Source organism: Periplaneta americana, chromosome 6, assembly GCF_040183065.1.
Source record: "Periplaneta americana isolate PAMFEO1 chromosome 6, P.americana_PAMFEO1_priV1, whole genome shotgun sequence".
Classification (NCBI taxonomy): domain Eukaryota; kingdom Metazoa; phylum Arthropoda; class Insecta; order Blattodea; family Blattidae; genus Periplaneta; species Periplaneta americana.
In genome coordinates, this window is record NC_091122.1 from 165,941,951 (window position 1) to 165,966,406 (window position 24,456).

At 35.1% G+C, this 24,456-nt stretch overlaps 1 protein-coding gene across 1 annotated transcript; it reads right to left on the reverse strand.

Moving 5' to 3' along the window:
- Positions 1-1,179: 1,179 nt before the first annotated feature.
- On the reverse strand, positions 1,180-24,242 carry sll (adenosine 3'-phospho 5'-phosphosulfate transporter 1). The gene is made up of 8 exons (XM_069829490.1): positions 23,753-24,242; positions 22,325-22,539; positions 14,936-15,153; positions 13,267-13,491; positions 11,292-11,442; positions 9,710-9,924; positions 4,984-5,109; positions 1,180-1,617 (listed from the first exon to the last, which is right to left on the reverse strand). The coding sequence occupies exons 1-8, from the start codon at positions 23,794-23,796 to the stop codon at positions 1,450-1,452; spliced, it is 1,362 nt and encodes a 453-aa protein (XP_069685591.1). The 5' UTR covers positions 23,797-24,242; the 3' UTR covers positions 1,180-1,449.
- Positions 24,243-24,456: the final 214 nt, after the last annotated feature.

Consider the following 24,456-nt stretch of genomic DNA (forward strand, 5'->3'; position numbering starts at 1 on the left):
CAGCATTTGCTGCACAACAGGGGCGACCCGTCCTTATGTGCTACAGTGCTACAGCACAATGATAATTTTTGCTCAAATAATGTAGCAATACCACCATAGTAATTGATCTGCCATTTGACAATTTCCCGTGGTTATGTTAATGACACGTTATAGAGTGTTTAGTCTTCGCTCTTAGCTCTTTGGTGCCTCAGGGGGTACGTTGTGCTACTCAGAACTCTAAATGAGAATGTAGACAATTAATGCGATGAAATCACTGCCCTGATTGGCTATTTTTACGCGGGGAAGTGCTGTAGTCAGCTTCAGCACAACACAGCTTGGAGATTGCAAAAGTAAAGCGTAACGAGAGAATGCTTGTTTGTGGAAGAACTCGGAACTATTTACAATGTAGGCCTATTTGGTAATTCAAGTGTCCGACTGCTGCTGCCGTCTACTTGGTTTTTGAGGTTCCTCCTGAATCAGTCGGCAAGCGACAGAGAATGGAATCCCAGAAAACTGAAGCCAAGGAAATATGTGACCGTATAATTCAGAAAACTACTCACCATTTCCAGTCTTTAAGCTATCTAGATGCAACAAAATTGTTAAACAGCAAATTTTCTGGAAATTTTTGGATAGCCTAATTTTCCTGAATGCTAATTTGAAGTTGCTGTCAACAGCTATACTGTACTGAACAAAAGAGTGTTAAAGACACAACTTTGAGTTCTATATGGAACACCTGCCTTCCGGAATATAGATGGAGCTGTTCAATTGTTACGATACATAGCCTCCAACAATTCACAGGATCCATTCTGTGAAGTAACACTGTCAATAGAAAAGAGTATGATATCCAAGTTGAAGGGTTTAACACCAGGGTAATTGACAGGTTCTGCAGTAGGAAGGAACGTCGTATGGATTTCATATTTCGTCACTAGGCGAGTCTCAAATTAAGATAAATACATAGAAGTGTATACAGTAGGCCAATATAGAAATTGTAGCACACTCATTATTTTGACCACCAGCCGCTACTGCTGCACAAGCCACTAGTTGTAGTTATAAAGACATTTCACTGTATTAAGTTTCCTGAAGCTTTCAATATGTTTAGACCTCAGGGTAGTTTTTCAATTAAAATCTAAGTTACAATACATTAATTTCATTAATACCAAATTATGTGCTTCAAGAACTATTAGGGCATCTATTCATTAATTTACTGTTAACACGTAATACTGAACCTTTTCTTAGTCACACTACTAAAAGATATCTGTGTCGAAATAATACTTCTTTACACTTTGGTACTGTTGCAGCCAACAGCTAAAATTGCAGTACTCTGTTGTTTAATGTTGCAATTGCAGATTCAAGTTAGCAATGATAATGCTCTGATAACATTAATGAAAACCTGGTCTGAATGTAATAGTTATGTACAAAAAAAATGCATAAACAAAAACTTGCTTCCCAATTGACAACATTTTATTCTCATCACACTTTAATACCACTTGATGCTTGGGCACGTCTTCGGATTGCTCGTAACCGCTGGTTGCAATAAATCCGTAGAAACACAGACACGAATACCACAATCACACCAATAATCCCCACAGCTGTGATATGATGTTTGTAGATGAGGCAAGACAGCAGAATAGCAAGACCCTATAAAAGAAGAAAATTACACGTATTTAATTCTCTACCTGTGTGACTTCGAAACAAATTACCAAAATCTCAAATAGTAACACCTTACAAAGATAATACTAAGAATTTGGGGTGGGGTTAATTAGATTAACAAGCGACGATAAGGGCATGAAAAGGAAAGGTATAAATTATAAAAGAAACCATGCAAACAATTACAGTGAAACCTCTCCTTACGGACACCTCCAAGATACGGACACTCCTCATATATGGACAGATTTTTATGTCTCAACTGAAATAATGTAGAAATAATGATAAATTTGACTCTCGTTTATGGACACTCTCAGACACGGACACGGACAGCTGTTTTACAGTCCTAAAAGCTTGCTTTACCTCCTGACTGCGGACAGAACTTGGATTTCAAGACCTAATGTGTTACAAAAATGGAAAATTTAGTTTTGAGAACTGTACAGAAATTCCTTAACATGAAAGAAGACAATAAGGGTCTCGTAGGCTACCACTAGCCCGGCCGACTACCCCTTGTTAGCTGGAAGTGGGTGGATAAACAAAGTCATAAAATTCAACCTGTTCGATGGGTCCAAGGTTTCCGCAGTCGTGAAATTGTATTGGACACATGATAGGGTTAGTAGGATTATTCTCTTCACTTCAATCAGTTGTTCTGTTTCGAGAGACATGGCACCTGAATGTAAAGGTTAAGTTGAAAACTGTAAATTACAGTACTGCATAACTAAATAAAATTGAATGGCACAATACTGTAATTTCCTTTTTCGGTCTTATCTACTGTAGTTCAAAGTTGCAAAGAATTTGCTGTAGTACAGTAGACTGTATTTAAAATTAAACTACAGTAATACATTTCATTTAAAGCGTGAAGGGATACATAATGCATATTATAAATTTACTGTTAGATTGGGAGTCTCCCTCCTAATAAAGGACATCTCTCACATGCGGACAGATTGTTACGCCCCTTCCACATCCGTAAATGAGAGGTTTCACTGTACCATGAAGCTGTATTTATTACCATAGGCATGTCATATTCAATACTTGGATAATAAATATACGTTACTCATATACAGAGTGTACCATGAGTAATGTCATTAATTTCAGGGGGTTATTCTTTGAGATATTTCAAACAAAAAAAGTTTAATACAATTTTGCACGATTTTCTACTGGTATCAGTTTTATCAAACGTAAGTTATATATGTTCGAAACCAGGAAGCTCACTTGTAGGAGTCCTTTACTAAAACTGTGTTGCACATAAGACCGTGTGATGTGTAGAGTCAAAAACAGACAAGGAAACGGGATGTCAAATGTCAGATTTTAAAAGTGACATCAGAGTTTTCTAAGGTTTTTCAGCTTGTCAGTGCGTGGTACCCATTTGTGAGCTTTTTCACAAGTGCTGTGCCTCTATTTTTGTATTATCTGTTTTATTTCTATTTTCAGTTTACATTTTTATAGAGACAAAATAAAACTCAATTTCCTTCCTCCATGAAGACAGAACTGTCTCTTCCATTGTATGCTGCAAATTAAACTATGAGGGAAAGTGCCATGAACAAGTGTTTGATTTAAAATATTCTAATAAAGCTAGCAGTGCCACTGAAGAGTATAATAAAAGTACTTCATAGTATTCTGGCTGCATCTGTTGTGTGTTTCACATTTTTCAATGCTGAATAATTTATTATTGCATGGTAAAACATTTTACTTATAATTTGTCTTATGAAAATAGTAATTAGTGATGTCAGCTTTTTCTGTTGTTGTCAGCTTTTCTGAACACGATTTTAAGCTTATTTCAGAATTTTAACTTGACAGCCCTGCATACCATTTGAACTGCCATTTTGAGAACGGTGATATCTATCAGTGGCGGCCCCTGCATATTTCTTAAGAGGAGGAAAGAAGTTAACAGCGCAAAATGACACCTTCTTGAGAGAAACATGCTACAAATTAGCCTACATGCATACATGTAAGACCAGGTAGTGTTAGGGTGTATAGAAATAATCTGATTTTGTAAACTGAGTTTCATAAATTCTCCAAAATATAATATGTTTTCACTTACATTCGTTGTTGAATAATTACACAAATTAACAATTACAAGGAAATTGACAACCTCACAGCATTTTTCGCACACACTACAGCATCACACGTGTTGGAAGAGACCAGCTACTAACACGTAACCGGAACCGTTTTACGGAAATGGGAATGAGAAATAATCTGTTAGGAAAGCGAGAACACTGCACCCACCCATGTGGTCTGTGTTGCCACACGTTCATTTTACAAGTTCAGTATCACAAGGATGTAAGTTCTTGTAAAGTCATACTACCATTATTGTTCAAAGCTGCCAGTAGCCGATTAACTTTTTTATGTTAAAAATAATGTAGTTTGCAGTAGTTTCAATTTCAAATATATTTGTACAAAACTGACAACTTGGGTCTTGTCCTGTCTAGTAAACAATGAATGGAAGTGAATTTCAGTGGCCAAAAAGATCTGCGATACTAACGTAGAACTACTTTCTCTTTGTTTTATATAAATCAACTTCAACTTTCAGATATCCTCGAAAGTTTCAAAACATGAATAGTAGATATTAAGCATACAAAGAAATGATTTATTACAGTTGTATGAACACTTTTTGATAATTAAATTAAAATTAATATAATGAGTTAAAAACCAGACATGTTTCGGAGGAATGCTCCTCCATCTTCAGTGGCAATATCACGACGCTGGTTCTCATTTATGAACACTGTTGAATTTGACCTTACTTGTGTAAATTCATCATGAATAGTAGCTTATTATAAAGTGCAATGAATAATATATTTTAATTTATAATTTTAAGAAAGTTTATATGGTGTCTTTCATAGTTTTGCGTTAAAACTGTTTTTATTGTGTCTCCTCCTAGATGTGTTATAGTCTGGTTGAATGCTGCATCGTTAGATGGCAGCGGTAGCGAGCTTGCTGCAAGACCAGCCGGTTTCTATTTGCCGCCCATGCGCTGATTCAGAGGAGGATCTCCTCCCTATCCGTTCACTTACTTGCTTTAAAACTCTGCTTCTTTCTCTGGCCGCTAGCGCGCTGTTGTCTATGTGTGTTAACTACAGTAAAGGAGGAATGGATTGACTTTCCTCCACACAAACAATCTCGCATCTTTCTCACAGTTTTCTAGCAGCACATGAGTGCGCGTCGTTTAAAACTCGATCAACCGAGGTTTTCTTATAGCTGTGAACTTAAAAATTATCGAATCTTCCTCGAATTTCAAGGCATATATTTCATTTGGTATTTACTTTCAAAAGAAGAAAAATGTGAGGAGGACGTTCCTCCCTTCCCTCCTCCGAGGAACCGTCACTGATATCTATACATTTCAATGTGGACATAATGTCTTACCTGTCTGATAGTCATGATGATAACAAACACAACAGGCCCAAACGTTGCAATGGTGTAGTATATGAATAGCTGACCTGCAGCTGAACATACTGACAGCACAAGACAGTCAAACACAAATTTCGGGAACTGAAATAAAAACAAACAAAGAGTACAGTACACATACAAGCCCAAAGGCTAATGGCATCATAGTCACAATGTCCAAACTCTGAAAATCAACCCACAATAAGATTAAATCTGTTTCTCAGATTACTGGATATAAATCTATACTAATAATAAATCTGTAGCCGAAATTTTTCTGGTAATTTTCGATTTTCCAAAAATAATTGGTCCTAACATATATAATTAACCACCCTGAAACCGAAAATCGCTTTTTTGACATTTTTGTTTGTATGTCTGTCTGTATGTTTGTTATCTTTTCACGCAATAATGGCTGAACCGATTTATATCAAAATTGGAATATAAATTAAGTTCGTTGGAACTTAGATTTTAGGCTATATGGCATTCAAAATACTTTATTTAAAAGGGGGGTTATAAGGGGGCCTCAATTAAATAAATCGAAATATCTCGCTTATTATTGATTTTTGTGAAAAATGTTACATAACAAAAGTTTCTTTAAAAATGATTTCCGATAAGTTTTATTCTTTACAAAATTTTGATAGGACTGATATTTAATGAGATAAATGAGTTTTAAAATTAAAATAACGCCATCTAAGACGGTGCAATGAATTAAGAACAAATGACTTTGTCTATAAGGGGCCTTGGACAACAACAATCGAAACAGGGGCCTTGGACATCAACAATCGAAAGCTATTAAACGTAGCCTACAGAGAATGTTTCTGTGTTTGTATGAAGTCATATCAGAAGCTAAATTAACCGATTTGTATAATTAATTATTATTTCACCATTGGGAAGTGTAGTTTCTCTAGATGGACATAATGCTATAATGTTATTACAGTAACGTCTAAGTAAATCGAGGACAGGTAAGATTAAATAGCTTCTTATGCACAGAAAATTTGATAGACTATTTTGTACATTCGTTTTCTGTATTTCTTAAAATAATATTTATGTACACTCATTTTAATATCAGAGAATTAACGAACAACGAGAGTGTATTGATTTAGTATGCAGTAATAATACGTTAGCTTAGCAATCCATTATTTTATAATTCAAATTTTAACTATGCTCAATTGAATTAAAATACATAAAATATATATGCAATAAATGCAATGCAAAAAAAATTGGGTAATGAGCGAAGCAGATTATGTTGCGCTGTTGTAAAAGTTGTTCCCTGGATCAAACGTCCTATTTTAATTATGTAATTACTTTATATTTATTTCTAACAGATGCAGCGGAGTGCACAGATATGGCTAGTATTCAATAAAAGTACGCAGACCTTTCAACTAAAGTCCACATGAAATCTCAATGAACAAACGTGTGTTAGAAACGAGATTGCTGATTCATTTTTTACAAGAAAACGAAATTGCGCTTTTTGACTGAAAATGACCAAAATTTCACCCGTCTCTTCTCTTAATAGGTGCAGCCTTTCTTTGCCTATTAGAGATATTATCAAAGCTCAATGTCTGACAAAAGCATAGCCGAGAGGCTAGAGTGGAACGCAGCCGGGAAGGCGGCGTGAAGACGGTTGCGCGATAGCATTCGCGCGCTTTGTGGTATGACGTGTTTTCCGTTGAGCCAATAGAATCATTTCAGTAACAGACGATAGAGTGTGCGGTTCACGAGTGGATGTTTTAAGAGTTTCATTGAAAGTATTACGATAAACAAATTTAGATTATTATTTGTGTGTGTACTATAGAAACATGGATCCAGGAAGAGAAAAACGGCAAGTATTACATCGGCAGGCGAGAGAAATAGTGTTTAAAGTGTATTTGTACTTCGTAAGCATCGAGCAGCAGACGGCGAGATGTGGTGAATGTAAGGAACGCGACGTTGCCACACCTCAAAAGAAGACAGCAGAAGCATGTAGTAGGAAATAAAAATAATGCAGTGTTCAAATCGCCAGGGAAAAATCCTAAGAGAAAAAAACCAGTCACGGACTTGGATAACTTCGATAAACATGTACTGCGTACAACAATATTTGGCATGTATAAGAATGGTGAATATCCTACTGCATTAAAATTGGTTCGAAAAATGAAAGAAGCAGTGGGATTTAATGGCAGTAGGGATTCGATACTGCGGATTTTGAAACAAATGGGCTTCTTTTTTAAAAAATGCAATGACGGGAGGAAATTTCTTTTGGAAAGGATTGACATTGTTACAGCTAGAATAGCCTTCTTAAGAACAATTCATAAGATAAGAGAAGCCGGGAAGTCTTTGATATTCTACTTAGACGAGACCTGGATAAATCAGAATCATAGCAGGAGTGCCTGTTGGCAAATGAGTGATGGTTCTGGAGGACTACGGGTACCAATTGGTAAGGTGGCCGCCTCATTGTGTTGCATGTTGGTTCATCTGCTACTGGCTTCATCCCGCAGTGCAAATTTATATTCCGCTCAAAATCCAAGACATCAAATTCAGATTACCATAAAGATATGGACTATTCACTTTTTAAGAAATGGTTTGTGGAGAAATTATTGCCTAACATTCCACCCAATTCTACAATAGTAATGGACAACGCCAGTATTCATTCAGTTCAACTAGACCGAGCTCCATCCACCAATACCCGCAAAGCAGATATAATGTCTTGGCATCCGAGGCACAATATTCCTCACACATCTTCCCAGAAAAGAGAAGAACTCCTCATGTTGGTAAAACTATTCAAGTCGAAGACAGTATCGTATGAAATAGACAGCATTGCCAAACAACATGGCCATCAAGTGGTTCGCCTCCCTCCCTACCACTGCCATTACAATCCTATTGAATTAATTTGGGCGCAAATGAAATCGTATGTTGCCGAGAAAAACAATACTTTTAAAATCGCCGACGTCGAGACATTGACACATGAGGCTGTTGAAACCATATCAATTGAGGCTTGGGAAAACTGAGTACGGCACGCGGAAAAATTGCAAGAGGAAGATTATGCACGAGAGATTCGTAGGGATGATATAATGGAGCCCTTCATCATCAATCTTGAAGATAGTGATGAAGAAAGTGAAGACGATGATGCAGACGACGATGATACGGAAAATGATCTCAGAGATATTTCCGATTAATGTTCAGGTAATTGTCTACTTATTAATTTATTATAGTTTTTAATTTTGTGTTTATTATTCCATGGTTTTTGTTTTGATTCTGTGTCTATTGTTAATTTAATTTATTTTTTTTCTTGGTTGCATTAGGAAATGAACACGTTTACGGATTCTCAATTTTAATATAAAGATAGCATACATGCAATTGCAAAAAGTACTTTAGTTTCGCAATTTAACACAGCTTTTGGTGTCGCGCTTCGTGCTGTTATGAGTAAGCAACTTGGCATCTCCGCATCTCATAGTTCTGTCTCTCTCTGCGCTGGCGAAAGTTCGAAACCGTCTTCCCGGCTGCGTTTCACCGTTTCACTCTAGTACAATATTGTGGCATTTTGTTTCCATTCCTTCCATACTTTCTTTCTTGGGAGAAGGTAGAGTATCCACTGGCCACTGAACGAATATTGACTTTTATCACTGCCAATGTTGCGCTATAAACCAATTTTCAATACTTTTATCACAACCACAACACACTTCAATTCTTATTGTATAATGAAAAATTATCACTACATTAACACATTTAATATATCACAAAACATACACTGAACGAACTAAATGTAATTAATATGAAAGTCGCCATATTTTATTCTTGAAATTACGATTCACTTCCACTAGATGACTACCGACACGAGTAGCAGGGTCAGCAATACATGCAAATGAAATGATACTAAATGTGAGGAATGTTACTACAGGTGTGTAGTATTATGTGACAGGTTAGGTTAGGTTAGATTAGGTGTGTATTATGTAACAGGTTAGGTTAGGTGTGTAGTATTATTACTACGTTGACGACACTGAAACCCACTGTTACATTAACGAAATATGGCCATATTGTTCATTCACACACGACGATTTTCGTATATAAGGTACGTATTTAGGGTGAATTGGATTGACTTATAGCTCTCCCAGTGATCACATCAATTTCTCCTAATCAATACTATAAATCCAAGGTATTTTCGAGGTATTTTATCAAGTTCCTATAGTGGCTGGGACATAAGTGACCTTCACCCTTTCTTGGGATTCCCTTACCCTTCTGTTATTCCCCCACTTCTTGTTAACTATTCCTTCATTCTTCACAATATGTCTCTTTTTTTTTTTATATTGGTAAGAGAAGACCGTCCACACCTGTGGAGTAACGGTCAGGGCGTCTGGCCGTGAAACCAGGTGGCCGGGTTCGAATCCCGGTCGGGGAAAGTTACCTGGTTGAGGTTTTTTCTGGGGTTTTCCCTCAACCCAATACGAGCAAATGCTGGGTAACTTTCGGTGCTGGACCCCGGACTCATTTCACCGGCATTATCACCTTCATTTCATTCAGACGCTAAATAACCTAGATGTTGGTACAGCATCGTAAAATAACCCAATAAAATAAAAAAAAAAGAGAAGATCTCTTTTGTTTACGCTGTTTCATTGTTATCAAAGTAGAGTATACAGAATGAGTCATTGTTGACAAAGTTACAAGAAAGTCTTCTTATTTTGCTCATAGGTTTTACGAACGCCCCTGTGTGTTTATTACATATCATACAACCAACCTGAGTCATGAAGTTGATGGAATGTATAAATCCACCCTGCTGAGCCAGGGAGACAGCTGTAAAGAGGCAAGAGAAGAGATTAACTCCACACATCATTTGCACTGAGCTCATGCCATAATGCGAGAACAATTCTCCTTGCCAATTGGAAGTGAAGCTGTCAAATAGCATGTAGGAAGCCAGAAGTATCAGTCCTGAGAAAGTAGTCACTGCAACCCCTACAACAAAACAATAGACTAATTAATAAATTAAACAAAATTGGTAACTTCTTAATCATACATCTAAATCTCAATTATCTTTATATTTTATCTAATTCTATTAATAAAATGGTTCAAATGTGCAACAGAATAACTTATGACTAAAAAGTTATTTTCCAAAGACGTTAGTCATATGGTGCCAGACTTGCCTTCTCAGATTCTAATATAAAAAATGGCTTTATCTTTCTCGTTTCTGGATAAGCTTTTGAATGTTAACAGTTGTTACTTCTATTAGAGAAAGTTTCAATTCATTCAAATAAAACTGAAGATAGAGGACAGAACTTTCAAAACATTTCATTTTTCTTACTGCGAACACTTAACTTCACAAGAAAATAGTTATTTATGGTACTTGTGAGGTAAGTGCATCTTTATTGCACGAGTGGAAAGATTTAAGCACGAGGCGTCAGCCTCGTGCTTAAATTACACGAGTGCAATAAAGATCACGCTCACAAGTACCATACGTAATTTTATCCATGACCATAACGAAAAATTATGTTTTATGAAAGAAAATATGTTGAAAATAAGTCCTCATGTAATCACATACCGTGGCATGGATTTTAGAATCAATACATTACTAGGTACGTCATGATGTAGGAGGCCATGATTAGTAAAGAATGGTATCTAAGGCGTTGGATAAATAACAAATTATAATTAATTATATAATTTTATATATATTTTTCCATTTTCAACGTGTATTTTCCTCTTTTTGAAGTTTCAGGGATTATTTAGAAGTTTTCACGGGACTATTGTGATTAAAATAATTTCACATTTTACTTCTGTAAACTTAAGAGGAATATTAAAACTTAATTAATCATCGTGTCTGTTTAGCTCAGTTGACTAACGCGTGTTATTTTAAAATCCTATAAACCCAACTTCGCAGGTTCAAGTCTCCTCGCATCCCAAAAGGTAAATTATTACAAAATTTTAAAAAGATGCATATTAGATATGGATGTAATGTACAAATTACGACGTACCAGATAGAGAAAAGAGGAGGAGATTGAGTGTATGTATATTTAAGAAATGGTAATAAAGAAGTAGTAACTAATATATTAACTTATGGAAAAGACGTGTGTACCCGGGTACTAGGAAAATACTAATGAACTGTGAGATAAAGTACAAACTGTGAGGTAAAGTCTTTATCTCACTAGTGAAATAAAGTAATGTTGAATAAAAGCCTACTTTACAAACGCAAAAGTATTTAGTAAAGGCATGTTTTTCGTTATGGTCATGGATAAAAGATTGTACATCATTTGTTTCTAAGGAAACGCACAACACTGCATTTTTAATAAGAACAGAGGTTCTCTAGTTTACCATACATCATACAATACCTTTATGGTCATCTGCACTACCCAGCATGAAGAATGCCATTCCCAGTGATATTAGCACTGCTGTCACATATTCATAATATTCATATTTTTTCTTTGAGACAATCTTTCCCATTATCATAACTGGAATAATCTTGGAAGCTTTTGCTAGGACCTAAAATGTAAGTAACGAATTAAATATGATCAAGATTACACTCTTTGGTTTGAATATATATATTTTTTATATACATCAAGTCTGTCATTTCTCCAGATGCACCATAGCGTTAGGCTTATTGTGCTACTTATGTTACAGTACCCTTATAGATGACGAAGTTATATGAATATCAGCAAATAAGAAATTAATGTAGCAATTATTTCCCTACAAAAAATGGGCCGAAAACGACATTGAAATATGTTGTTGTTTTCTAATGCCAGGCATTTGACAAAGTCATTTGACCTCTTGCACTCCAATATGTTTCAAAGATATTATCATGGTCAGTCACTGAAGCACAGATTTTGAGGTGTTCCGAATCCATTTCTTGGTTTGAGTTGCACAATGGGCAGTTAGGGGACTGATATATTCCAATTCTATGCAGGTGTTTGGCCAAACAATCATGGCCTGTTGCCAATCTAAATGCAGCTACAGACGATTTGCGTGGTAATCAGAGAATAAACTGCCAGTACTGCTGAAATACCTATACCTTGTACAGAAATTGATCACAACAATTTGAAATAGGTTCGGAATTTTGTTAAAATGGGTTGTATATTCGCAAATTCATTCAAATGTATTCCTTAAAAGCGGAATTTCCTTTAAAATGTAATTCAATAAAAGCAGTATTCAATTACACTGGTTTTGTGGTAGTTTTGCCTGAACTTTTGAAATTATTCCTTAAAAATAGGGAATGCTAAAATGAGGAATTTTACTGTATTTGAATATAATATAATGTATTGTAAATTCCAGTGATGAGAATTTACTAAGGTATTTTAACTGTTTTCTATTTTTCTCGTGAAATTCACGAGACGTGATAATGCGAATTATTCTCATTTCCCCCCTCCCCAAAAAAAAACTCGCTTATGAATTGCGAAATAACACAAATCCGTGTAATAACACAAATTCCACCAATATTTTTTTATTCGTGAGATCTTAACACCAATGTATTTTTTTCAGTAGTAATATTTGCACAATTTCCGTCTCCCCCCCCCCCCAATGACACATTTTGTTGCGCTATTTTGTTAACAAATGAATGTGCATCCATGTATTAAAATCTATACAGTATAAATTGTAAAAATTGAACATTGATGCTGAAATAATGCATACACTATTCTTATCGTGTTTAATATTTTAAGCCAGGATTACAAAACATGCAATGTACATATAATCTTAAAATAACGCCAAATTTGCAGTAACACCAAAATCTTGAAATTTTAAAACTAATTTTCTTTAAAAGTAAAACCACATTCACGAGAGACTACAGGCTGATCAATGATCATTAACATGTCAGCTTTAATAATTTTAGGCCTAAAATGTAGATGCATCAAACTTTTAATTTATATTCATTTTTACAGACATACATACAAAGTAAGATAATTTTTATAACGAACTGCAAAATAAATTGTGTGCTTAGATTTAGAGTAACAACGTTTGTAGTTTGCTTATATATTCAATTGTGTTTGCTTTAAAAAACTTTAGATAATGGGCACATATTACCCTCAGATCCCAGGTGCCCTATTAAACATCATTATCACTATCACAAAACATATAACTTTGCCATTATTATCCAATACCGGTATATACTAATAACAATATATCTCGATAAAAATAAATATATTAATTCTGCCACATTCAATAACACTGTCTAATGAAATTAACAACTGAGATACAATCTTCAACTGGAAAAAGGTGAAAGAACTCAAATTCTATAGTATATCATCACAATGAACAAATTAAATGAAAGAAAATACGGTACAACTTTACTTCCAGATAAAATGAACTTCTAACCTGTGTTGGGAAGCTGACGTATTTCAGAGCTTCATATTGACACCACGAACTCATAATGTTGGAGAACGAACAGTAAACATATTTGTAGAGAGGAGCCGTGTGCCTAGGCTGCCTTGTACACATAATATATAATCCAGAGAGTACAAATGCCAAGATCCGATTCACAAAGACGAGAAATTGTGAATCTGTAAAATGCCCCTTCGTTCCACTGGAATCCATGTATTCCTACAGGAAAGATTAATATTTAAAATATTAAAACATTTTTCACAGAATCATCTCATAGAAATCCAATAATTATCTTAAATTGCCCTTTTGTATAGGTGTAATATGTGTTAAAGTAGTGGAGGTTGTAAACAAAACTGGTCATTTCCATCAAAAACAAAAAAAAAAAAAAGAGTTTTTTACAGTTCAGTAAGTTTAGAGAAGCATGTTTCTGAATATGTTACTGTTTTCATTCCAACTTGGTCATTTCCATTAGAAACAGTATGGTAAAATCAGTATTTTCAGTCAAAACCGGATAATTCCATATCATAATAACATCAATATTTTCATTGTCTCTTTTCGTATTAAAAAAACGGACATTTCCGAACTCTGTATGAGTTGCAATTACCAATCCATTCAAAACCGGTAATTTTCACTTCTATGTGAGAGAGTGATAATATCTTATTGTTAATTGAAATTATTGCAAAAGTGTTATAATATACACATTTTTCCATGATACAGTAGAATGAAAGAGAAGGATATTTAAGGAGATAAACTATCCAATTCATATTTTTATTTTCATGCAATATGCATCCACATAGTTGAGCTAAACATATTTTAATCAAAATTATTGTAAAAGTGTTAGGCAAAGGCCCGCTCCCACTTAGAGGAATCGAACGGAATCGAAACAAAACGAAAAGTCTGCTGCCGCTCACATCTAGTGGAATCGAACCGAACAATACTTCTGTGTTTTGTCATACAAAAGAGGATAATTCTACACAAGATTTATTAATTTATCTTCTTTCATATTAAATTGTTATTTTTGTATATGTACTATTTCATCAATAACTTTCAATAGTAAATTAAGCCACCAAGAATGAATGTGGTTCATTTGTTTTTTTCACGAAGGCTTCATGAGAGCTTATGATCATACCCGAAAAAAGAAATTCTATTCTGGCAGTGGAATAAATATTCTAGCTCCTAAATTCTGTTCTGTTCGATTCGACGTGCCACTTTGTGCTATCTTCCATTTAAATACATTGTGAAGAGAAATTCTGTTCGATTCAATTCCGGTAAGTGGAAGTGGGCCTTAAGGGTGACTATATTATAGTAAGCACTGGCCAGGCCGCCATCTTCCCACAATAGAGGTCCTGGGCACATATTTTCCGGTTAGAGTGTAAAGGGACTCACACATAAATAAATTAATAAATAATAATTTATTAATAAACACGGAAATAAATAAATAAATACTCGTAAATGAATGAATAGATAAATAGATGAATAAATAAATATTCGTAGCTTAAATAAATAAATACATACTTACACAGACAGCCAGACAAACGAATAAATAAATAAAATAATTTTCATGACTGATTTTTTTAAGCTACAATCACATGAGAATGGAAAGCAATGGCTCAAAATGTTGCTATGAAATATATCCTTCCACTTTTAATACTAGAGATATTACCTGTGTCATTATTTTCTCTTGCAATAAACCCCATGTAAGATATGTTAACTGAAGTCCCATAAAACAGAAAATGAGGAGGATAGCTTCCTGTATGGTGCTGCGAGTCTGTTGTAAAGCGTGGGATGATTGAGACTGCACTTGTTGTAAACCATCTGCACCAATCAGAGGATCTGGACCAGCCAGGCACAGTCTTATAGCATTCGGAAAGCAGCCAGGTCCTGCAAGTTAAACAAATTAATTGTATTGCCATCCAAAGTGAATCCCTACCCTGTCACGTGAAGCAAGGTCGTGAAGCCAACAAATGTTGCTCTGAAATGTTTTTTTTTTCATTGATGAAGAATTCAGTCACGTTTGTGATGTGTGCAATCGGTTTTTTGTTCAAAACTATTTTTTTTATTTATCATCCAACACATGTTGCAGTCCTATGCTAAACCCTGCAGCCCAATCAGACTTGAACATACTAGGGTGATCCCAGAAGTAATGACACTGTGTATGTACTCAGAGTTGGGCAGTATTTGAAATACATTTGTATTTTGTAATTTGTAAGGATTTTCGAAAGTATTTTGTATTTAAATACATAAAATTGATGTATTTTGTATTTCAAATACTCAAAATACTTTTTTCTTCTTCTTGTTCTTCAGATTTGGATTTCGATTTGAAGAATGAATTTTTGTCTTATTTGCCTACCCATTTCAGTTGTGCTAGCCATACACTTAGTTTTCTTGCCACAACTGATTTCCTGAATGCTATGAAGAAGTCTCCAACAGCATCAAGGATCCATCACCCAACACTTGCTAAAAGTTTAGCATTATGGAATGCATCTAGGAGACTCAAATACTCAGAAATTATATCCGATGTCTTGAAATATTCATTAAAGTTTCTTTGCCCAATTCGATGGAATTCTCTTTATGACTCAATCTCTCAAATATTGCAATTCAAACATGATATAAACAGTATAAGTGAAAAACTGGGATTGCCAACCTTCAAAGATGTTGAGTTTCAGTACCTTGAAGAATACTGTGCAGTTCTGAAACCCATTGCCGTAGCCCTTAATTTAATGCAAATGAGAAGACGTGCTATTACGGCCAACTTTTGTCCACATTAATTTCCCTTAAAACAGATTACATATTCTGTTACCTAGTAACTTACGCCAACTATTCCAAGTAACTCCAATCCTAATAAGTTCGCTTTCATCAAGATTTAAAGTGATGTTTGATCTGATCCCAGAAGAAAATTGAGCTATTTTGGCAGCTTGCTCCACCCATCATTGAAGATGAGATGGCTACCTGACATTTCCTCACTAAGTGATAAGAAGAGGACACAGAATATGTGTTGTGAAATCAGCTGAGCAGTTGTCTGCTACATCTTTGGTCAGTTCAGACGATGAAAACAATTTTTATGTTTTCAACTCAAAACAGGCTTTGAAAAGCAAAAAGAAAAGAACTTGTCTGCTGTGGAGTATGAGCTCATACAATTCTTCAATGGCAAAGGGACAACCCTGTGCACTCTAGAGAAATACCCAACAGTGAAACAAGCTTTTATAAATATAATACAAGTTTGTGTTCCTCTACGCCTGTAGAAAGACTGTTCTGTTTTGCAGGATTTATTCATTCACAAGCAAGGGGATCCTTATCTTATGAACATTTGAGGAACTGGTTGTTTTGAAAGTGAGCAGTAATTATTCATATGTAGCATAATTTCATTGATGACTGGGAAAAGGAAGAAGTTCAGTTACAGTGTTTATATAAAACTTCGAGGTAAAAATACTTTTAATGTTAATATAATATTTTAGATTTTCAGTAATATTCTTATTTCTTTAGGCTTATATATTTTATCGAGTATTTGAAATACAAATGTATTTTGGTTAATTTTTTAAAAGTATTTTGTATTTGTATTTCAAATACAATTATTTGAAGTATTTTGTATTTGTATTTGAAATACTTGGATGTCAGTATTTTGCCCAGCCCTGTATGTACTCTTCTCTTCCTGAAGATGCGAGGTTGTCATTTATTGCGTTAATATTGAAAGTTATTCTGAACGATTCTGTGCAAGTTCAACTAAATTACTTAAAAACTTTTTTGTGTATAAGGTTCAACTCACACAGCCGACAACTTTGTGATTATTTTGCAGTTTGTATGTAGCTGGGCTGTCAGTGGAACCGACTACACGCGAACTTCTTTTTTGTGGTTGCTTTAAGTCCATATCGACCACAGACAACCACACCACAAGCTTGCTATTTGCCAAAAAAACATCTATCGTTTCCAAGGATACGATGTAAAAGCATCTGTTGTTTCCAAGAATACGGTGTCAGTGGCGAGTGGTTGGCCGAGAGCAGAGCAGTGTATATTAGAGAGTACCGCATTCTCGGCGGCGGCGGCCATATTTACTCCTTGCTCGGCACAGAAGCTTAAGCAGTAATGCTAGAAGGAAGGTCATTAAAGGCGATATCATACAAGTTGTTGTGGTGTATTGAATACAGGAGACAAGGATTAATAAACATTATTGTCATAGTGAAATGACTCATTAGAGATAACACTTTATTATTTATGTTATGTCCATTTTAATAGGGATAACATCAGCAATTTTCTGCTGCAATTCTCATGCCAACATTTCGACTGCCACATTTAGGGCTAGCAGATTGTTGTAGTGCATTTGCTATAACAGACAATTTTCTTAACATAAATATATTCTAGTCCTAAAATACAGTGATAAGATGTTTTCAAAAATATTATAACAAGTTGGGAACATATGAGTTGAAGTATTAATGAATAAAGACTTCAAATCCTTTAATTTCAACTAATTTTCTACCAACGTTTCACATTTTTCTGCATATAGAATTATATCAAATACGAATTTACAAGGGTGTACAAGTGACATTACCTTATACGACTTGAGGGTCACTAATGTGCTAATAAATTTATAGATTCATCCCTGTTATCAGTTATTAGAGATGAAAAACAGTTTTCACAAATACTATAGGCCTATAACTTATTTTGTTTTATTTTGAACAAAACTGTCCCCAACAAATAGTAAAGAGTTTGTTGTTCACTCAAGTCACTATTTATATTTTCAGTTAAATTACAATTTAGCCTATATCAATTTCCTTTTACTAACATTCATCTTCACTAGACCTTTCCATTTCGGATTTACTTACATATGTACCTAGAAACTCAATTAATTGTTCAGAATCACAAACTGCGTAATTTTAATGCTTCGTTTTTTAGAAAAGCTGAGAAATCGCAATGCAGTTTTGAATTATTTTGCAACTGGGATTGGATTTATGGAACGGACAGTAGAAAATAAATTTTCTAATGCATCCTGCATGCATCTATCTGGCATAAGATATTTGAAGTTCGCTTTATTGACAATTTTCATGAAAATCAAGAACTGTTTTTGTTACCAATATTATACCAGTTTGGGATGGCTTCCAACGTCCCCTTTTGCCCACCTTGATGTTTTAAATTATAAATATTTTGTCATTACTTACTTATGGCTTTTAAGGAACCCGAAGGTTCATTGTCGCCCTCACATAAGCCCGCCATCGGTCCCTATCCTGTGCAAGATTAATCCAGTTCCTATCATCATATCCCACCTCCCTCAAATCCATTTTAATATTATCCTCTCATCTACGGCCTTTCCAAAGGTCTTTTTTCCTCCAGCTTCCCAACTAACACTCTATATGCATTTCTGGATTCGCCCGTACGTATTACAATTCCTCTCCATCTCTAACGTCTGGATTTAATGTTCTTAATTATGTCAGGTGAAGAATACAATGCGTGCAGTTCTGTGTTGTGTGACTTTCTCCATTCTCCTGTGATTTCATCCCCTTAGTCCCAATATTTTCCTACTTACCTTATTCTCATACACACTTAACCCTCCGCTGGACACGTTAAAAATGTTACGTGTAGTGGCAAATGAGTCATGGGGTCTCAAAAGACCTCACATGCCCAACGAAGGGTTAATCCTGTTCCTTTCTCAAAGTGAGAGTCGAAGTTTAACAACCATACATAACAGATAACATAACTGTTTTGTAAAATTGTAATTTTCAGATTTTTTGATAGTAGATTAGATGAGAAAATCTTCTCAACCGAATAACAAACATTTCCTGTATTTATTCTGCGTTTCATTTCCTCCCGAGTATCATTTATATTTGTTACTGTTGCTCCAAGATATATGAATTTTTCTACCTCTCCGAAGGATAAATTTCCAATTTTTATATTTCCATTTCGTACAATATTCTGGTCACGAGATATAATCATTTACTTTGTCCTTTCGGGATTTACTTCCAAAACCTTTCTCTTTACTTGCTTGAAGTAAAATTCCCGTGTTTTCCCTAATAGTTTGTGGATTTTTTCCTAGCATATTCATGTCATCCGCATAGACAAGAGGCTGTAACCCATTCAATTCCAAACCCTCTCTGTTATCCTGAACTTTCCTAATGGCATATTCTAGAGCAAAGTTAAGAAGTAATGTGACAGTGCATCTCCTTGCTTTAGCCCGCAGTGAAAATATTATGTCGTTGAGAAAATTAATGATAGAAATACATTCCTCGTCTTGTTTGTGCCTTAATGCTAAGTTTGTATAACAACAATTGATTACACATTGATTAACTGCACAACAACACGGCATTCTTCAAGATAACGATGGAATATCACACTATAAACCTGTATTCCTACACAAGTCTTGCGGTGTACTGAGTCTCTGCAGGAGTAAATATGGCCGCCGCGTCGGCATTTGTCGGATCAAAAGAATGCGGTAATCTCCAATATACACTGCTCTAGCCGTGAGAGTTGTGCTCGACCATCGGCAGCGACAATTCTGCAGTTGTGCAGTAGGTGATACCGACGTCTCACAACCACAGACGTCGACAATGACTTCAGTTTGTGGTCCGTGTGAGTTAGCATCATCTGTTTCCATATAATTCAATACAGTGAAACTTCTCCTTACGGACACCATCAAGATACGGACACTTCTTATATACGGACAGATTTTTATGTCCCATCTGAAATAATATTGAAATAATGATAAATTTAACTCTCGCTTACGGACACTCTCACACACGGACACGGACAGCTGTTTCACAGTCCTAAAGCTTGCTTTACCTCCTGACTGTGAACAGAACTTAGATTTCTAGACCTAATGTGTTACAAAAATGGAAAATTTAGTTTTGAGAACTGTACAGAAATTCCTTATCATGAAAGAAGACAATAAAGGTCTCGTAGGGTACCACTAGCCCAGCCAGCTACTCCTTGTTAGCTGGAAGCGGGTGGATAAGCAAAGTTATTAAATTTAACCTGTCTGATGGGTCCAAGGTTTCCGCGATTGTGAAATTGTATTGGACACATGATAGGGTTAGTAGGATTATTCTCTTCACTTTAATCAGTTGTTCTGTTTCGAGAGACATGGCACCTGAACATAAAAGTTAAGTTGAAAACTGTAAATTACAGTACTGCATAACTGTAGACCTAGAATAAAATTGCACGGCACAGTACTGTATTTTCCTTTTTCCGTCTTATCTATTGTAGTTCAAAGTTGCAAATAATTTACGTAGTACAGTATACTGTATTTAGAATTAAATTACAGTAATACATTTCATTTAAAGCGTGAAGGGATATATAATGCATATTATAAATTTACTGTTAGATTGGGGAGCCTTCCTTCCAATAAAGGACACCTCCCAGATGCGGACAGATCGTTATGTCTCTTTGATGTCCGTAAATGAGAGTTTCACTGTACTAATTCCTGACCACCCACAGAACAATCACACATAACTGCAAAATAAACGCAAAGTTGTCGGCTGTGTGAGTTGAGTCTAAAGCAATTAAAATGGATGACAAAAATCAGTCGGTTATGTCACTGTTAAAAAGTACGTGAAAGTATGTCGATGGAAATTTACGAACTGCTTCAAGAAGTGTGTGGTGATTCTTCAGTAGACTGTGCAGAGGTAGCCTGCCCAAAAATTCGCCAGTATTAACCACAGCTATTGGAGTCTAATGTGCTACTTCTTCAGAATAATGAGAGACAATATATCGCCGAGCCAGTGAGGGCTGTACTGACAGATTAGAAGTGGGAAACACTCCCTCACCCAACCTACAGTCCCAAAATGAAAAATCCACTTCAGGGTCGTTTTACAATGTTAAATGACGTTAATACAGCTGTGGCCCAACACATACCAGAGCTAAACTTCAAAGAGAATTAAACAACAACCAACAACTACCATAAGTAGTCATAACATTCCAAGGAGACTATTTCGAACGATCTTGATTGTATTGTATTGTATTTATTAACATTCCATGGTATTCATGCATTGCTTCACAGCTAGAATATGGAACAAGTCAAAAAAACTTAATACTATTATAAAGTCTTAATTTATAGTCACAGTCTATATCAAATATATACAGACGAGATTTACAATATAGTGTACTAGTACAACACATAGTTTTAGTATCAATTTCATGAAATGTTATTGAATGTCATGAATTCACTTACAGAATAGAAGGCGTGAGAAATTAGGTACTTCTTTAATTTGGCCCTAAATAATCTTATGTTTTGAGTTTCATTTTTTATATCGATAGGGAGGCTATTAAATATTTTTACTGCCATATAACGCACTGCTTTTTGATAGCATGATAGACTTGCCCATGGAGTGTGAAAGTCATTTTTTTGACGTGTATTTATGCTATGAACTGTTGAATTAGTTACAAAGTTTTCACGATTACATACGAGGAAGACTATTAAAGAAAAGATATACTGACAAGCCATGGGCATTATTTGTAGTTTTTTGAAAATAGTCCTACAAGATTCCCTAGATTTGGCACCTACTATTATTCTAATTACTCTTTTTTGTAATAGAAATATACTGTTACTATCTGTGGAATTTCCCCAGAATATTATTCTAAAACTCATTACCGAGTGGATATAGGCTAAGTGGATTGATGAAACAAAATGTGTACCAATTAAGTAAGTTTGTATATTACTTCTAGGATGACCGATGTATATTTAAGATTATGTAGAAATTGAAATTTACTCAAACTTTTTACTTATCGAAGTTTTTAAACAGACGATTAATATATAACTTCCTGAAGTATTAATACTGTTGGTGTTTGTGCAAAATGTCATATGTCAAAAAATTCAAACACATTTTTCCCCTCTAGACATGCATTATTTTGGTGCTCACATATACTTAATTGCAAAATATTACAAGATGTGTTTTTATGATAATATTTTAAGTTTCAAAGTAATTGATCTGAAACCAACAGAAATATTCAGTTTTTTTCACTTTTCTGAAAAATTGGTAATTTTAACGGTACGACATTTTGCACGAACACCAACAATATGTTGTTATTATTAGGTCTATGTCATTAGGAACCACAAAATATGATCTTTTACCTGTTCTTTCCAAGTAATTGCTCTTCTTAACATATTTGTAGATTAAGAATCCCGGTACAAAGATGGTGGCATATCCTAAAATGTTCAGGCAGAGGCGAAATAGCCAGCTGCCTTCGAAGCTTGAGAGTACGGCTGTATCACCTTTTAAGTCAACTATTGAACGTAGAATTTGAGTAATTACGTACACAACTGCTATTGTGCTGAGGACCAGCAGGCTGTAACATAAAATTAGTTACATTTATCAAAAAACACAATACAGAATAGCCAAGGACAAATTTACGAACATAATTACAATTTATTAAATTAACAATTTGTATGAGAACTTCATAGATTCACAATCAAAAGCAAATCAGGGTACCAGTAAGTGTGTTTGTGTACTTTAGTGGCACCAGCTTACATACCTATCCGCTCATCTAACCCATTCTAACCTTGACATTCCTCAGTCTCATATCACTTACAGCTCGATTCAACGTTACTGACCCCTGTCCTTGGTTGTTTGGATAGTGAGCGAGCTCCATGTTGCGTTATAGGAAAGAAATTTAATCAGAAATGTGCATAGGAGGGGAAGAAAGAAGAGGAAGAATGAAAATAATGTCTATGCTCGTAGCTGAGGGACTCATGTCAATAAAATATAAGTCATCATGACATTTTTTAGTCAACAGACATAGTGGTTAGTAATGTGACGTGTGGAAGAATATTGTGTTCTTAAGATGGAGTGTACCGCGACATGATAAGAAGGAAGTGTTAGATGTTATGACTGTGTGGCCTGATCTGTGTAACCCAGCCCGCTTGCAGTGATGAGTAACTCGCTCTTAGTCTATCTACTTACTTTTTGCAGGGTCAAAATCCCTGAATCAAGCTGTATCTATCCCCTGAACTACCCCACTATAATCTTGTCACATTCACTGACCTCATGTCATTTACCTATCCCCTCATATCCCGTGCTCTAACCTTGTCACAGTTCTCGGTCTCCTGTCGCTTAGCTATCCCCTTATCTAACCCAATCTAACCTTGTCAAATTCCTCGGCATCATGTCACTTAGCCCCTCATTTAACCTAACCTAATTTAAGCCCGATCAGAAGCTATTGTAACTAATATATGCCAAATATGGTAAACACACAGTACAGTTGAAGTAAACAATTACGGGGAATTCTTTCACAATACTCCATAACATATTCTGGTTCTGAAACCAATTCTATTGTGGTATACAGTGTTAAGAATAGCTAAGCTCATCAATACATTTAATTACCAAAATAATAAGTATATTTCTTGAAATTGGCCAATTTTGGAGCGGAGTATTTTTTTTGTTATGTAAATCAATCTTAGTGACAAATGCTAAACGTATTTTGGCGCAATACATCAATAATGTTTAATGACAATGACAGGTTATGTGAAACCAATGTTTTAATATTAACTTAATGAACTTACCATATAATTACTTCATGCGTTTTGTGCATCATTATGACATACATTCATTCCACTTTTCTATAAACGTTAAAATTCAATCTCTCTGAGACAATAAAATAACCTATAACTTTGCAGCAAAAGAATACGCATGTGTTTCTATTGATATGAAAGGAAGAATTCATATTGACAAACACTGCGAAATTTATCAAGGAATTCAATAATTATTTTCACAGTTATAATGTAATAAGAATGTACTATCAACAAGGACGTGTATTACTTCAATAATAAAATCCATTTTCAAGACTTCTCCTTGCTCGCCATTTTAGGATCTTAATTCACAAAGATTACGATCGTGAACCTACGGTTCAACCTGTGGTACAACGTCGACGTGTAAAGTCCCACAGAACTGAAATGACATGTACAACACACGCAGAATCTGTGTACATTTTTTTTTATATAATTCTGATGATGAAATACAGAGAATACAAACAGAACATTAAAAAAATATATATATAAATATACTATCAACAACCGGGTACGTCTTTAGTTTTCCAAGAATATGATTCAGAGGAAAAGTAGTATATCAATCAGTGACGTACCGTAAAACGGGGTGACATGATACGTTGGGGGGGGGGGGGACTTGATACGTTTTGTCCTAGATCATATATACGTGATATGTGAAGCAAGGTCGTGAAGCCGACAAATGTTGCTCAATGTTTTTTTCA